The following is a 15,438-nucleotide window of genomic DNA, read 5'->3' on the forward strand; positions in this document are numbered from 1 at the left end:
GCAGGACCAAAATGCAGGTTGTAATTGTGATCCAAAATGAGAGGTGTGGTGGAGGGGAGTGGGGGAAAGGACCTCACCAGCTTCAAACACATTTACCATAAAAATTATTTGCCTCTATGTGACTAAGCCTTAGGGCAAGTTAGTGCTGACATGTGTGAGGAATGTCCCAAAAATGATGCATATGTAGAGAAAGAAATATGACATGAGGATGGAGTAGGTCATCAGAGGAAAAGCGGAAATATCTATTAATATCTGCCCTAGCAAATATGATGGTGACACTCATAGATGCCTGCAAGGCATTCTAAGAACAAAAATGCTTGCCTTCATAATGATTTTAACATCACTGCTGAAACAAATCCAAATGAGATGTCTAATGCATTATTATGTCCAATTCTGCAGAATCAGTTTTCAGCTCCTTCAGTCTGAGGATATGTGTAAGATGCTTGTTGCAGTTTGACCCAGTTCATATCTCCTTGACCCTTTTCCATCGTGGTTTATTTGAGTCACCCAAGGGAAAGGTTGAGTGGATGGGTTCAGGGAGTGGTAAACTATCTGGAAGGAAGTGGGGTGGTAATTTCTCCTCTGTTGACGGGGATAATGGCACAACCACTCTAGAAAAAAGTCTTCCTGGGCCCAGGAGTTCATAGGAATTATTGCCTCATGAATACCCCATCTGAGGGCAAGATTGTGATATCAGACCCAAGTATTTTTTGTAGGTTTATCTAGATCTATTTCATTCTAGGTTCCTGCCTGATTATGGAATGAACTCAGCTCAAGTCACCATGACATCAATTGTCAGAAAAGGGCATTGTTTTGTGGTGGTTTCACTCCTATCTATAGAACAAGTTCCAGAGGACAGCAATTTGGTGGCTGAATTTTGGCCCTGCACAAATCTTGCTGCAGACTACATTGAGGTGTGATGTTGTCTCTCACACTACTTGATATTCATATGGAACTTCTGGATGCAGACCTTAGTAGCTTTGGAATAGCTGCACTATAAGAGTGTAGTGCGGTAATGTGCTGTAAATCATTTTTGACAATTTAAGGAGGGGCATTTAGAATTCTCAGCCAGAGAGCTATTAGGCTTCACTGAACTACAAGCCTGAGAATGCAACAGGAGGTAGCCAAAGCAGTAAACGTGGAACAACTGCACTATAAGAGTGTAGTGTGGTAATGTGCTGTAAATAATTTTTGACCCTAAGGAGAACCTAACATGGGGTTTTCTTGGTAAGATTTGTTCAGAGGGGGTTGTCTTTGCCTTCTTTTGAGACTGAAAGTGTGTGACATGCCAAAGGCCACCCAGTGGGTTTCTATAGCTGAGCAGGGATTCAAACCAATTTTTAAGGGCTAACCTTCACATGCATATATCTTTGAGAACACAGAGAATTATGTCTCATGATTTTTTTCTTTCATTCTTTCAACATTCTTTGTATGTTTCAAGCGAGACAGAAACCGTGGATTTTTTTTACAAAATTTGCAAAATGTAGAAAATTACCTTTAAGGGGTTGTTCCCACTTAAGATTTGAAATGATTTAAAATACAACGTTTTTAATAAAATCGATTCAAAATAACACTGTTCTTATCCCGCTATCCGAATCGCTTTGTTCATCGTTCCCATCTGGTTATTTAAATCGAAGTTTTTACCTGCAAGCGTTCCTACTTGGCATGAAATCGGTGTTTAAATAAAGCGATTCTTCTCCTCCATACCTTATTTGGAGCTGTCAATCAATAGTACGTCAGAATGACGTAACGTTAATCCGGAATATTTGGAAGCGATTTATCTTTTGGCATCGTTTCCATTTCATTGACTGTTTGTGAATTTAGCGGATTTATGAAAGCGAATTTAGGAAACCCAAGCTCTTTCCAGAGGAACTATGGGATAGGTTTTGCATGACAGCATCCCCTCTTCATGTCTCCCAAAAGACAGCCAGGGAGAATCCCTTCAGAGAGCCCAGAGATCAATGAAGGAGGCTGCTGGAAAAGCAGGGAGGGAGCACTCTTCCCAAAGATTCTCTTTCCAGGGTTGGAGGAGAAGGCAAATTTCATTTGAGAAAGGGAGGGAGAAAGGCTCTATTCCCCCCCCCCCCCATTGATCAGAGCCCTTCCTTGCCTGGGCGAGATCAGATGCCTCCTCGCGAGGAGCCTTCCCTTCCCTGCCTGGGCGAGATCAGATGCCTCCTTGCGAGGAGCCTTCCCTTCCCTGTCTGGGCGAGATCAGATGCCTCCTCGCGAGGAGCCTTCCCTTCCCTGCCTGGGCGAGATCAGATGCCTCCTCGCGAGGAGCCTTCCCTTCCCTTCCCTGCCTGGGCGAGATCAGATGCCTCCTCGCGAGGAGCCTTCCCTTCCCTGCCTGGGCGAGATCAGATGCCTCCTCGCGAGGAGCCTTCCCTTCCCTGCCTGGGCGAGATCAGATGCCTCCTCGCGAGGAGCCTTCCCTTCCCTGCCTGGGCGAGATCAGAGCCCAAGCGGGCAGGGAATGCCTCTTCGAGAGGAGCCTTCCCTTCCTGCCTCTCCTCCGTTAGAAATGGGCTCTCCCCACACAGAGGGGAGGTTGCAAAAATAAAAATAATCCTTATCTCTTATTGAAAGACCACAGCGGACAAAGGGGTGAGGGAAGCAAAAATGGCACAGAGATCAATGGGAGCACAGAGATCAATGGGAGAGGCTTCTGGCAAAGCGAAGCTCTTTCCAGAGGAACTATGGGATAGGTTTTGGAGGGCAGCATCCTGTCTCCCAAGACAGCCAGGGAGAATCCCTTCAGAGAGCACAGAGATCAATGGGAGAGGCTTCTGGCAAAGCGAAGCTCTTTCCAGAGGAACTATGGGAGAATCCCTTCAGAGAGCCCAGAGATCAATGAAGGAGGCTGCTGGAAAAGCAGGGAGGGAGCACTCTTCCCAAAGATTCTCTTTCCAGGGTTGGAGGAGAAGGCAGATTCCATTTGAGAAAGGGAGAGAGAAAGGCTCTATCCCCCCCCCCCCCATTGATTAGAGCCCTTCCCTGCCTGGGCGAGATCAGATGTCTCCTCGCGAGGAGCCATCCCTTCCCTGCCTCTCCTCCGTTAGAAATGGGCTCTCCCCACACAGAGGGGAGGTTGCAATCCACCGGGGGAAGCCTTGAGCAGCCGGGACTTCAGGTGTTTAAAGCGCTGAAGAGATTAAGCGCCTGTAAACCATTAAAATAAAAAATAAAAATAATCCTTATCTCTTATTGAAAGACCACAGCGGGGTGAGGGAAGCAAAAATGGCGACAGCCAGATGGATGGGGACAGAAAGGGCAACTCCCCCAAGGCCAGCCCCATCGCAGTCCGCTCCTCCCATTCACCTAACGCAATTTCAAAGGCTGTCGTTCCTATTTAAATGCTCCGGTTCCTAAATCGAATCAATGGAAAAACGTAGGTCGGACCCTAGTGTTTTTTTAACACGCGTTAAATGAGGAAAACTCGATTCAAAATTTTATTCCGCTCTACAATTCGATTTGTAGTGGGGACGATTGCGGGTTGCTCTAGAACCATTCTAGGTTTAAATCGGATCCTAATAGGAACGCCACTCCTTGGATTCGATTCAGAATGCGGGGTTTCACCTAGTGAGAACAACCCCTAAGATGATTGAATATTGTGACACCCTTGAATCCATCCATTAACTGAGCAGTGGTGGCATGATGTTTTGGTGAAAGATGGAAGCCTGGGTATTTTTAATTAATTAATAAAATAACATAATAGAATCACAGAAACAGGGTTGTAAGAGATTTCAAGGGCTATCCAGTCCAACACTGCCATGCAGGAACTCACAATCAAACCACCTCCAACAGATGGCCATCCAGCCTCTGTTTAAAAACCTCCAAGGAAGAAGACCCCACCATTCTCTGAGAGAGTGTGTTCCACTGTTGACCTGATCTTACTGTCAGGAAGTTCCTCCTAATGTTTAGGTCGAATCTCTTTTCCTATAGCTTGCATCCAATTGTTCCGGTTCCTATTCTCTGGGGCAGCAGAAAACAAGCTTGCTCCATCCTCAATATGACACCCCTTCAAATATTTACACAGGGTTATCATATCACTTCGTAACCATCTCTTCCCCAGGTTAAACATATCCAGCTCCCTAAGTCTCTCCTGATATAGCATGGTTTCCAGACCCTTCACCATTTTGATCACCCTCATCAGGCCATTCTCCAGCTTCTCAACATCCTTTTTAAATTGTGGTGCTCAGAACTGGACACAGTATTCCAGGAGAGGCCGGACCAAAGCAGAATAGAATGGCACTATTACTTTCCTTGATTAGATACTATACTGCTATTGATGCAGCCTTGAATCACATTGGCTTTTTAGCTGCGGCTTCACCCTATTGATTCATGTTTAACTTGTGGTCTACTAGGACTCCAAGATCCATTTCACATGTACTGCTGTCAAGACAGGTGTCCCCCATCTTATATCTGTCCATTTTGTTTTTTCACCCTGAGTGTAGTACCTTACATTTCTCCCTGTTGAAGTTCATGTTTCTAGTTTTGTCCCAGCCTTCTAATCTATTAAGGTCATTTTGAATTTTGATCCTGTCCTCTGGGGTATTAGCTATTGCTCCTAATTTGGTGTCATCTGCAAATCTGATGAGCATGCCATCTTTCCTTTCATCCAAGTCATTGATAAAGATGTTGAATAGCACTGGGCCAAGGACAGAACCCTGTGGCATCCCACTGGTCACTCTTCTCCAAGAAGAGTTTGGCCAGTCAGCCAATTACAAGTTTACCTAACAGCTAAATTGTCTGGCCCACGTTTTACTACCTTGTTTGCCAGAATATTGTGGGGGACCTTATCAAAGATCTTACTGAAATCAAGATGCACTACATCCGTAGCGTTCCCTTCATCTACCAAGCTGTTAAATTTTTATATATATATATATATATATATGAGAGAGAGAGAGATAAGATTAGTCTGGCACGATTTGTTTTTTGAGAAACCCATGTTGACTTTTTGTGATTATGACATTCCCTTCTAAATGGTAATAGACACTCTAATGAGCCACTCTAGAATCTTTCCTGGTATTGATGTCGGGCTAATCAGGCAGTAACTGTTTGTGTCCTCTTTCTTCCCCTTTTTGAAGATGGGGATAACATTTGCTCTCCTCCAGTCTGCTGGGACAACTCCTGTTTTCCAGGAGTTGTCAAAGATTATTGCCAATGACTCTGAGATTACTTCTGCCAGTTCTTTTAATACCCTTGAATGTAGTTCACTTGGCCCTACAGACCCGAATTCATTTAGACTAATTTGGTATTCCTGTACTACCTCTATACTTATTCTGTGCTGCATTTTCCTTACTGCATTATCTGCTCCATTTTCCTTAAGTTGAGCACCCCTTTCCTATTATGAGAAGACTGTGGCAAAGTAGGCGTTGAGTAGTTCTGCCTTTTTTCTGTCCCCTGTTAGCATTTCACCATCTTTTCCATCCAACGGCCCTACTGTTTCCTTCTTCCTTTTGCTAGAGACATACTCCCCCCCCCCCCAAAAAAAACCCTTTTTATTGTTCTTAATCTTTTTAGCAAGTCTGAACTCATTCAGCACTTCAGCTTTTCCGATTTCTCCCCTACACATGCTAGCTATTTGTCTGAATTCACCTTTGGTGATTTCCCTTTTTTCCAGTTTATATACAAGTCCCTTTTAAAACTTAGCTCATTTGAAAGGTCTTTGGTCATCCATCCCATTTTTCCTCCTCATTGGAACAGTTTGAAATTGTGCTTTCTGTATCTCTCCTTTGAGAAATTTTGAGAAACTCCGTTTTGAGAATATGTCATCCTTCTCCTGATGTTGGACCCAAGGCATCTTATAGTAAGATTAAAACAAGATACTATTGAAAGCCTAACAATAAAAAATGGCTAATATGTTAAAATTCCAAAAATGCAAAACACATTTTAAAACATAACAATAAAAATAAACCTGAAGCACATGCATATGTGTCTATGTGCCTTCAAGATGCTTGATGACTTATGGCAACCCCATTAATTTTGTAGAGTTCTCTTAGGCAAGGAATATTCAGAAGTGGTTTTGCCAGTCTCCTCCTCTGAAAAATAACTGACAGCACTTGAAATTTGTTGGTAGTGTCCCATCCAAGTAGTAACCAGGGCTGACCCTACTTAGCTTCCAAGATCAGACAAGTGCTTTGAGGTATTCAGGAAACAAACTGTACAATCACAATCATTCACCACATGCCTATTTAAATGTAAAAGATTTTTACTTGCCAGCAGAAAGAGAGTAGAGAAGGGGTCGTAGAGCAATAACTGAGAAGGCCCTCACACATGTCTTCACTAGAGGGGCTTGTGATGGTGGCAGGACAGAGAGAAAGACCTCTTCCAAGAATACAGAGACTCGGGAAGACTCAAACAGAGTGATATAAGGGCTGTACATTGCCAGATCGGGGCTGCGGTAACCACATGCCATGGCCCCAATCTGGCCTTTGTGCAATGCAAAAAGGGGCCACACTACAGCACCTTTTCGTTGCTTCTTTGGCACAGCACATCTAAGCACTGCACCAAAGATGTGGCATGATGCTGGCCCCCATCTGGTCAGGCGGGCACCATGGGGCAGCATCTGGGTGACAGGCATGCAGACGCCACACCCCCACTCCACCCCGGCTCTTTATGCTGGTCTGTTGACGTCCATAATCTTTCAGATAGTTTGGACCTGAGCTGCATAAGCAGCTTTATAGGTCATAAGCAACATTTTCATTTGTGACCAGTAGCCTGGGATGCTGTTTCAATAAAGGAGTTATTGGCCTGTTACAGACAGCCAAAATAAAGCTGCTTCGAGTCACAGTGGAGGTATGGTATTTCAATGATGCATGCATCCTAAGAGTCCAGAAGTCACACCAAAGCCACGCTCCAGACCGAAGCATGGCTTTGGTGTGGCTTCTGGACTTTTAGGATGCATGCATCATTGAAATACCATACCTCCACTGTGACTCGAAGCAGCTTTATTTTGGCTGTCTGTAACAGGCCATTGTCACCAATAACCAGCCAGATTCAGCATTCTGGCCATAGCATTTTGGACCAACTACCTTTTTAAGACAGTACCATGTAGAATGTATTGCAGTAATCTAAATGGAAGGTGATCAAAACATCTATTACTATGGCCAGACTTTCTGTCACTTGGAACAGGCACAACCGGCACACTAGTTTTAACTGTGCAAATACACCTCTCACTGTGGCCAGGAGTACACGCAAGTCACCAATATGAAATTCAGGGGGAACACAAGTCCAGGCAATACAGGCTAAATCTCTATTCCTGATCTACATTTCAAATGATTAGGATCACTGTCTTGTTTGGATTAAGCTTCAGTTTGTTCACTTTCTTCTAGTTCGTTATTGACAGCAGACACCCGTTCAATAGTGGAAGAGCCTTCTTGGAATTAGATGGAAAAAAGAGATAAAGCTAGATGTCCTTAGCACACTGGTGGCAGAAAATCAGAACTCCAGATAAACTCACCTAGCAGTATATGTATGTGTTCAACAGAATGGAGGACAAAACTGGACCCTGAGGCCAGCACCCAGGGCATCAGACAGGTACCAGAACATTATCTTACCACTCCTCAGTTATAGATGCCTTTAGCATGTCAGTATATCTGTCCTCCTTAAAAAGTAATTTTCCAAGCTTTGCAATATCACCACTCAGGTGAGAATAGTTTGCCTTTCTTCTGAACATTTTCACAGCAAGTGAATGAGTAATCAGAATGTCCTTTTTGATTGCATAAGAAGATGACTTGCAATGAACCTAGACAAAGGAATCCTTTAATATACATTTTCTTTATGCTCTGCACAAAAGAAAGCATCTCAGGCCTATCACACTGAGATTGGCTTAATACTTCTGATTTTAAAATCAAATGAACAGTAATGCATTTCCCACCCAAAAGTTTAAAAATCATAGGTGGGACAGATGTTGAAAAAGCTACCTAAGGGAAGAGTTTAAAATTAATGGTAAGAATATAAGCTGGTTCGGATACATACAAATCACACAAAGATATAAACAAGATCTACAAAAAGAAGGTTTCGAAAAAGAACCAAATAAATTGGACAAACTTATATGGGAAAAAAGATAAAGGGAAAATCTCAAAATTATAGAGATTACTCTTACAAAGAGATCTGGAACAGGAGACAGTATCCACATATATAATCAAATGGGCACAGGAAATAGGACATGAAATACCGCTAGAAAACTGGGAGATGGCATTTAAGAAATCTAATCTATTTACAGCCTCACAAGATCTTAGAGAAAATCATATAAAAGTTGTTAATAGATGGTACTTTAAGCCACTAAAAACAGCTAAAATATACAAATTAAGGGATAATAGTTGTTGGAAATGCCAGAAGGAGAGAGGATCCTATTATCATATGTGGTGGGCTTGCCCAGAAATAAAGAAATTTTGCTGAAAATACATAAAAAATACAGCAAATGTTGAAAATAGATTACTCTTTTGTTCCAGAGTTGTATCTATTAAATATGATCTCTGTTATAGAGACCAAAACAGAAAAAATGGACGGGAGAGTAATACTGTATTTAGTCATAGCTGCTAGAATTCTCCTGGCAAAAAAAATGGAAAAGAGGTTATGTACTTACTTTAGATGACTGGCTTCAGAAAACATTAGAATTAAAAGACATGGATTGTTTAACAGCATTAGTCAATAATAAGTCAAAAGAAAAGATAGAAAAGGAATGGGACCCAATCAAAAAATATTGGACAGAGTCATGGGACATAAAAGAAGATTTCTTATAGAAAAATGATTGAAAAGAATTGTCAAACAATACAAAATAGGAAAGAAAGTATACAAAGAAGAAAATAAATATAGCAAGGTTAAATAGAGTTAGAAGAGATACCAAAGAACAATAAGACAAAAGAAAATGTGGAAGATGCAGTATCTAATGCTATAATAAGGAAGGTTTAATGAAATTAACATAGTATATTTGAGTCTTGGAGGACAGTATGAGATTACGCAGATGTTTTGTTATATTATATCAGATTAAGGTTTGACTACACAATGGATGTAGCAATCTTTCATTTCATAATGTATTGATTTTATGGAAATTAATAAAGATATATTTTTTAAAAAGCTACGTAAGACAATCCCATGAGCAGAACACTGATCTATATAAAGAACAAATCAAAAGGGTGTTGTTGTTGTTGTTGTGTGCCCTCAAGTTGTTTCCAACTTATGGTGACTGGGGTTTTCTTGGCTAGATTTGTTCAGAGAGATTTGTTGCCTTCATCTGAGCATGAGTGTGACTCACCCAAGGCCACCCAGTGGGTTTCAATGGCAGACCAAGTATTCTGAGATCTAGTCTAGTGCTCAGACCACTACACCACAATGGCTCAAGAAGGTTTATAGCCAATATAATGTATCTCTGAAATTGTCTGTTAGCATATTCAAGTTACACGTGTCTAAAAGTGGCTAGTCTAGCCTGAGATATGCAGTTGGAAAGGGTGACTGGGTAAAAATAAATTGGTCTATCTATCTATCTTAACTAAATATTACAAACATCATACTTTATTAGCACATTTAGTACATGCAAATATTTATAACTAGCACAACCAAGATGAATTTAACCACTTTTAAGGGTCAATTGGAGCTGATAGGCATGTGCTCCATGACTCCTGTTGCAATAACGAACTGAGTAGGGTTGAATTTTAGATGGATTGTCTCTGGAGGCCTACACATTTGGGCTTGCCATGATAACCAGACATTAAATGAAGCCATTCATTTACTGCAGTCATTGTAAAAGACTCTGCTAAACCTTCTGCTGTCAGGTGGGCAGTTACCAAGGACAGAACATCCTTGGTGGCAGCTCCCAGCATGAGGAACAACCTCCCTAAACATTGCAATGTGCTGTTTGTTATTTCTTTCATTTTAGTGTCAAGTTGAAACTATTTGATTTGAAATAAGTGGTCAGACATAAAAGCTGTGGAGACCATAGCTTATCCACACAGCATGTGCTTTTGAGCAGCACGCTCAAAAGGGTAAGTCTCCCTCCTTGTGGTGTCATTTAAGGCAGCCACAGTGCAAAAGATATTCAAACAAAGCCATCCTGGTAAAAAGGAAGTGAGCCAGTGTGGGACAGTACACAGAATATTGATCCTGGCTTCAAATCCCAACTTAGCCATCAAAATCACTTGACAACCCACAACCAGTTGCATTCTGTCAGCCTAACTTATCTCATAAGCACAGGAATGATGTAAGGATAAAATTTTAAAAGCAACAGCATTGTACACGCTGTCCCTTTGAGTAAGGGTGAGGTAAAAATGAAGCAAAAACAAGTACATTCCAAGGTCTTACTTGGCATTCCTGTTTGGATCAATATAATGAGAAGTTGTAGAGATATGCCATGTGCTGTTATTTAATGAATGAAACAATAACCAGCTGCAGAAACCCATGATGAAGCTACATAAAGACAAATTGTAATATTTTCCTAATGCAGGAGTGGATAGCCCATGAGCTTTGGTCTAATTCAAGACCGCTACAAGCAACCAGTTCATACATTTTTGACATGAATAATGTGCAAAGAGGGCAGTCCAGTGAATCCCCTCCACTGGTTTCAGCCCCAGCATGTGTCATATAGCACTGAAGAAATTACTACTGGGGGGGAGGGGGAAATACAAATTCCAAGAGAAATAGGTCCCGCTCCACAAGGTTTACAGTGGTTCAGGAGGTCAGGCTGAAAGGCAATATAACAGATTTGTTGCAAAGCCCCTTAAAAGACTAAGTTCTAGCTCTGATTTTCTGCTCTGCCTGTGCTTTTTTTCACACCTACGGCTGTTACTCAGAGAACACTGGTCTTAGTCTAGTGCAGAATTTTATCAAGTTCACCAAGAAAAAGAGCCAAAACATTCAGGCCAGAGAGGACTGAAAACTGAGGTGACTTTTCTTTTAAAACTCCTTTGGGAAACAACAAGAACAACAGGGATATTTATTTGTCATTCTTATACAATCCTATTTGGATGGCAGCCAGAGACCTGTCTCAAGCACTCTGGATGCTAATCACATTGATGTGGATTCATTCTTTCTATATCTCTGGCAAGTATTCAATGCAGCAGTCGAACAAAACTATAATAAGGGCTTTCTTCCATAAATGGCCAAACCCCTATATGCAAAAGCATTATGTTTGGGATGAGTCTAGCCCAATTATTTTCACTAGACCATTGTTGCCATGAATTGAGCAAAGTCATCACGGATTAAAAGATTTCTTATTATTAACCACTTACATGTTAAAGAGGTTTAGTCCAATGCGATAGAGCCTCTTCCTCATGGTGTCTGTGGAAAGAGTAGGCGATTTGCAGCTGGCTGGATTCTCACAGTGGTACCGTGGAAGGCTTAGTATCATGGCCTGCAGGGCTTCCTTTGAGGATAACTCTGAGGCAGACTTGGCTGAGGTGGAGGTGCTGCTGCTGCTCAGTTGCTCTGAATTGTCCACGTTTTCGGCATCGGAGGCCTTGCTCTGCCCTGTCTCATTGTTAGAGCCAAATTTGAGCTTCTGCACCACCATTTGTTCTGGTTCTGGTTCCCCTCCCCCCAAGCCATTGGTGCTGATGTTCTCCTCAGTTTCTGTATGACTATTCTGGAGAATTTCAGAATCAGGCTGCCCTTCTGGAACAGCTTGAGGCTCTTGGCCCTCTTTTCCCGCATCTTCTGGGATTTCTTCTATTTTGGCAGCTTGAGTAATCCCAGCCTGGGTGTTGTTGGCAAGGCAGTTTGCCATAGACACCGAGGTAGATGAGGAGACAGAGAAGTTCTTGTTATCAATCTGGACAGTGACATCCCTGAAGGCCATCATGAGGGTGCTGCTGCTCTTTGGCAGTGTATCTGGCAGCAAACCTTCCTCTTTTTGCTGGTCCTTCAGTTCAGCTTCCAGGTCTTGATTTGGTTGCACTGAACCAGTACTGAATGTTTCCCTTATCTGATAGGAGCTGCCATCTTGAAGGGAACACATAGTCTTCAAGCTCCATGTGCTGAGGGCATCATCTATAGATTTGGCCAAAGATTGGACTTGCTCAGTGAAAGAGTCCTCTAGTTCAGTCAGTGCCCCGCTGATAGTGGCTGGCAAAGATGGAGATCTCACCAAGGGGATGCCAACAAAATTGTATCCTTCCACCAGGGCTTTCTCAGCAGAGAAACTTTCAGAGTTCTGAACTCGTACTTTCCTCAGTGAAATCCGCCGTGGCATGCGGCTCTCCAGAAGTGAGTTCCGTATCTTCTCAAAGTTTTTGCTGAGCTGGTACTGGCGGAAGGCCGTCTGGATAGTGCAGGCTGCCCTCCGAGATACCAAGTGGCCTCCGTATTTGTGCTCTAGCATTTCGATCTGAAACACACAAACAAGACTTTTTTTTACAAAACTGATTTCCGAAGCATATCCATGATCTCTGTTACCAAACTGATTACTTCCAAATGGTACTGTCAAAGAATCAGTGCAGCATTTGTGTGGACCACCCCTCTCTCCCTGCACTGCAGTACTTTCAAAACTATCTCCTTTTTTCACAACTGAATGTCCTTCATTGCAGTACTCATATCTTAGTCTAACTCAAAGTTGAATCAGATTATGCATCTCTCATAATTAGGCCCACTGAATGAAAGGCAGGGAGCATGTACCTCTCTCTCACTCCACCATGGATATGCCCACATGAACATGTAGGAAAGGAATGACTGAACATGGCTTATGAACTGGATATACACTGGCAGCATTGGGACATTACATCTCCTCATATGGGACTGGTGGAAAGGGTGCCAACATTCTGGGTGGGCAAGATGTGTTTAACTCATACTCCCTTTCATGCGATAGCAGAAACATGGGTGGTACATAAGTCAACTAAGCACTGGGGAGTTTGACATTCCTTTTATGTCATTTAAAAACAAGGTTAGAGAAAAAACAATTTATATATTTTTTAAAAAAACTGGTGGTTTTGGTTTAAACTGGTTTGTTGTTGTTGTTCAAACTGGTGCATTTTGCATTAATGTTTTAATGAAAAAAATGAATCCTGCTTTTTATATGGATCCTGTGAAACATTTTATGTATTAGAAAGCTTCATCAGCCATGTTTTAATGTTAACATTAACAATCCAAAGTAACTGGACTTTGATATGATTTACATCTTTCAATAAAACTTTGGGAATTGTGTTGACAAGTCAGTAGCCTATTTATAGGAGTACAGGAATACACCAATATAGGACTAAATTAGAAAACTAAGTAGCAAATATAGTTCAGTTGTTATGGTCACTAGTTTAAATAGCAATTGTTCTTTTAAAAGTGCTTTTTAAAAGGAATTTGTTTTGGTTGAATTATAGTTAATTGCAGGATTTGTTTCTGAATGGCATTTCTTGCAATATAAAACAGAATTATTAAAAAGAAGTAACTGACACTGGATAATGGTCTAGTAATTAAAAACTGCCAATAAGATGTTAAAGTTAAAATGTTTAAATTCAACAACCATTGTTCCTCCAGGAGGAGGGGTGGAAAATATTAATAATATCCAGATTTTAATCTGCCTTGGTCCAGGCCTCAGAGGAAGAGAAGAATGCTGGACCTGATCCCCTCCCCACCACCATTCCCTTCTCCTTTTGTGCCATGTCTTTTTAGATTGTAAGCCTGAGGGCAGGGAACCGTCTATTATCCCCTCTGTTGTAAGCCACCCAGATTCCCCATGATTGGGCGGCATATAAATAAATCCTATTATTATTATTATTATTATTATTATTATTATTATTATTATATACAACTCAGGCCGAGGCTATTTGAAGGACTGTCTTTCCATATGAGCCTTCCCTAACTCTCAGGTCTGCACTTCTTTCGATCTCACCATCTTCATAGGCACGGATGGTGGGAACATGAAAGAAAGCTTTCTCTGCTGCTGTTCCCACACTTTGGAACTCTGTCCCTAGGATAATTAGGATGGTTCCTTTGTTTTCTATTTGGCAACAGGTTAAGACCTTTCTTTAAATCTTGATTGTGTATGTTGTTGTTATTGTTTAACTATTTTATTGTAGTCTGACTTTTTGTAAGCAGCCTTGAGTCTCAGTCTGGGAGAGAGGAAGATATACATAAAGTTATGGATGGGTGGGTTCCCCTCCCCCTGAAAAAAAAAGTCCACTTCTAGACCTAATTCATTTTCCTTTTTCTATATACAGATTAACAGTGGCAAAATCCTCCAGTAAGGAAGAAAAGAAATAAGTGTCCCCACTGCTGAGTGGTCTGAAAATACAATTCTAATCAGAGAAATAAGTTGCAAGAGGAAAATGCCAAGAAAAGGGGGATTGTAATAGAAGGGCAGCTGGGCTAGTTAAGGGCACATGCACACACTAGAGTAGGGGAAAAAACACCAAACAAAACATTTCATGCCAGCAGTTTCTATGTTTGTATGTTCTGCCTAGATTCTTAGAAGAATCTTTGTACAAATAGCCTCTTTCTTGTTAACTTGCTGATAAAAGCTTAACTAGTGGACCACTGGAGAATGCTTTGTGTCTTCAGAATATATCATTCCAGCTTTGGTCCAAACAAATGGCCATAAAAAGATGACAGAGATGGTGGTGATGCAGAGGATGGATGACAACGATGATAGGATAAACACTAATTATCCACACTGTGATTTAGAGCTGAGACCTAGACAGTTTTTTTCTTTCACCTGTCAAGAGATGTTCTTCTTCAGAGTTCTCATGGAAGACACTATTTGTCAAATTACAATAATGTGCTAAAGAACTTGATAGATAGATTCATGCAGAGGGGATCAGCTTGGTATTAATGAACAGAATACCATATGGACATCAAATTGAACATACTAGTATAGGAGCATTAGCTACTCTCCACCATTAATAATCATGGCATTATTTACAGCAGATGCATATGGACAAGCAGCTTACAACATGATCCTGTGAACAGAGCATGGAAGGGGGGGTGGAATACAACTTCCAGAACAACTGTGAAGAGGTGTTTCTAAGAGCTGCAATCCAAAAAAGCATCCCCCAGGCTATGATCCTGAAGGCTAACAAAATGAATTTCAACATGGAAAAATGTAAGGTACTGTACTTAAGGTGTAAAAATGAAATGCACATGTATAGAATGGAGGACACCTGGCTTCCGGAGACTACGTATGAAAGGGATATAGGAATCCTACTATACCACAAGTTGAGCATGAGTCAACAGTGTGATGCAGCAGCTAAAATGGCCAATGTGATTCTAGGCTGCATCAATAGAAGTATAGTGTCTAGATCAAGGGAAGTAATAGTGCCACTCTATTCTGCTCTGGTCAGGCTCCACCTGGAATATTGTGTCCAATATTACCACAATTTAAAAAGGATGTTGAGAAACTGGAGGGTGTCCAAAGGAAGGCAACTAAAATGGTGAAGGGTTTGGAAACCATGCCCTATGAGGAATGCCTTAGGGAGCTGGGGATGTTTAGTCTGGAGAAGAGAAGGTTAAGAGGTG

General features: G+C 41.5%; 1 protein-coding gene across 7 annotated transcripts in view; it reads right to left on the reverse strand.

Annotated features, from left to right (window-relative positions):
• Positions 1-15,438, reverse strand: part of LOC149311737 (IQ motif and SEC7 domain-containing protein 3-like) — a 210,143-nt gene that overhangs the window by 48,414 nt on the left and 146,291 nt on the right. For all 7 annotated transcript variants that reach the window (XM_089527805.1, XM_089527806.1, XM_089527811.1 and 4 more), the window contains exon 4: positions 11,232-12,325. In XM_089527805.1, coding sequence (XP_089383931.1) covers positions 11,232-12,325 — 1,094 coding nt within the window. The remainder of the gene's footprint in view (positions 1-11,231; positions 12,326-15,438) is intronic.

Source organism: Sceloporus occidentalis, unplaced genomic scaffold (assembly GCF_023333645.1).
Source record: "Sceloporus occidentalis isolate IW3139 unplaced genomic scaffold, rSceOcc1.0.p SCAF_5, whole genome shotgun sequence".
NCBI lineage: Eukaryota > Metazoa > Chordata > Lepidosauria > Squamata > Phrynosomatidae > Sceloporus > Sceloporus occidentalis.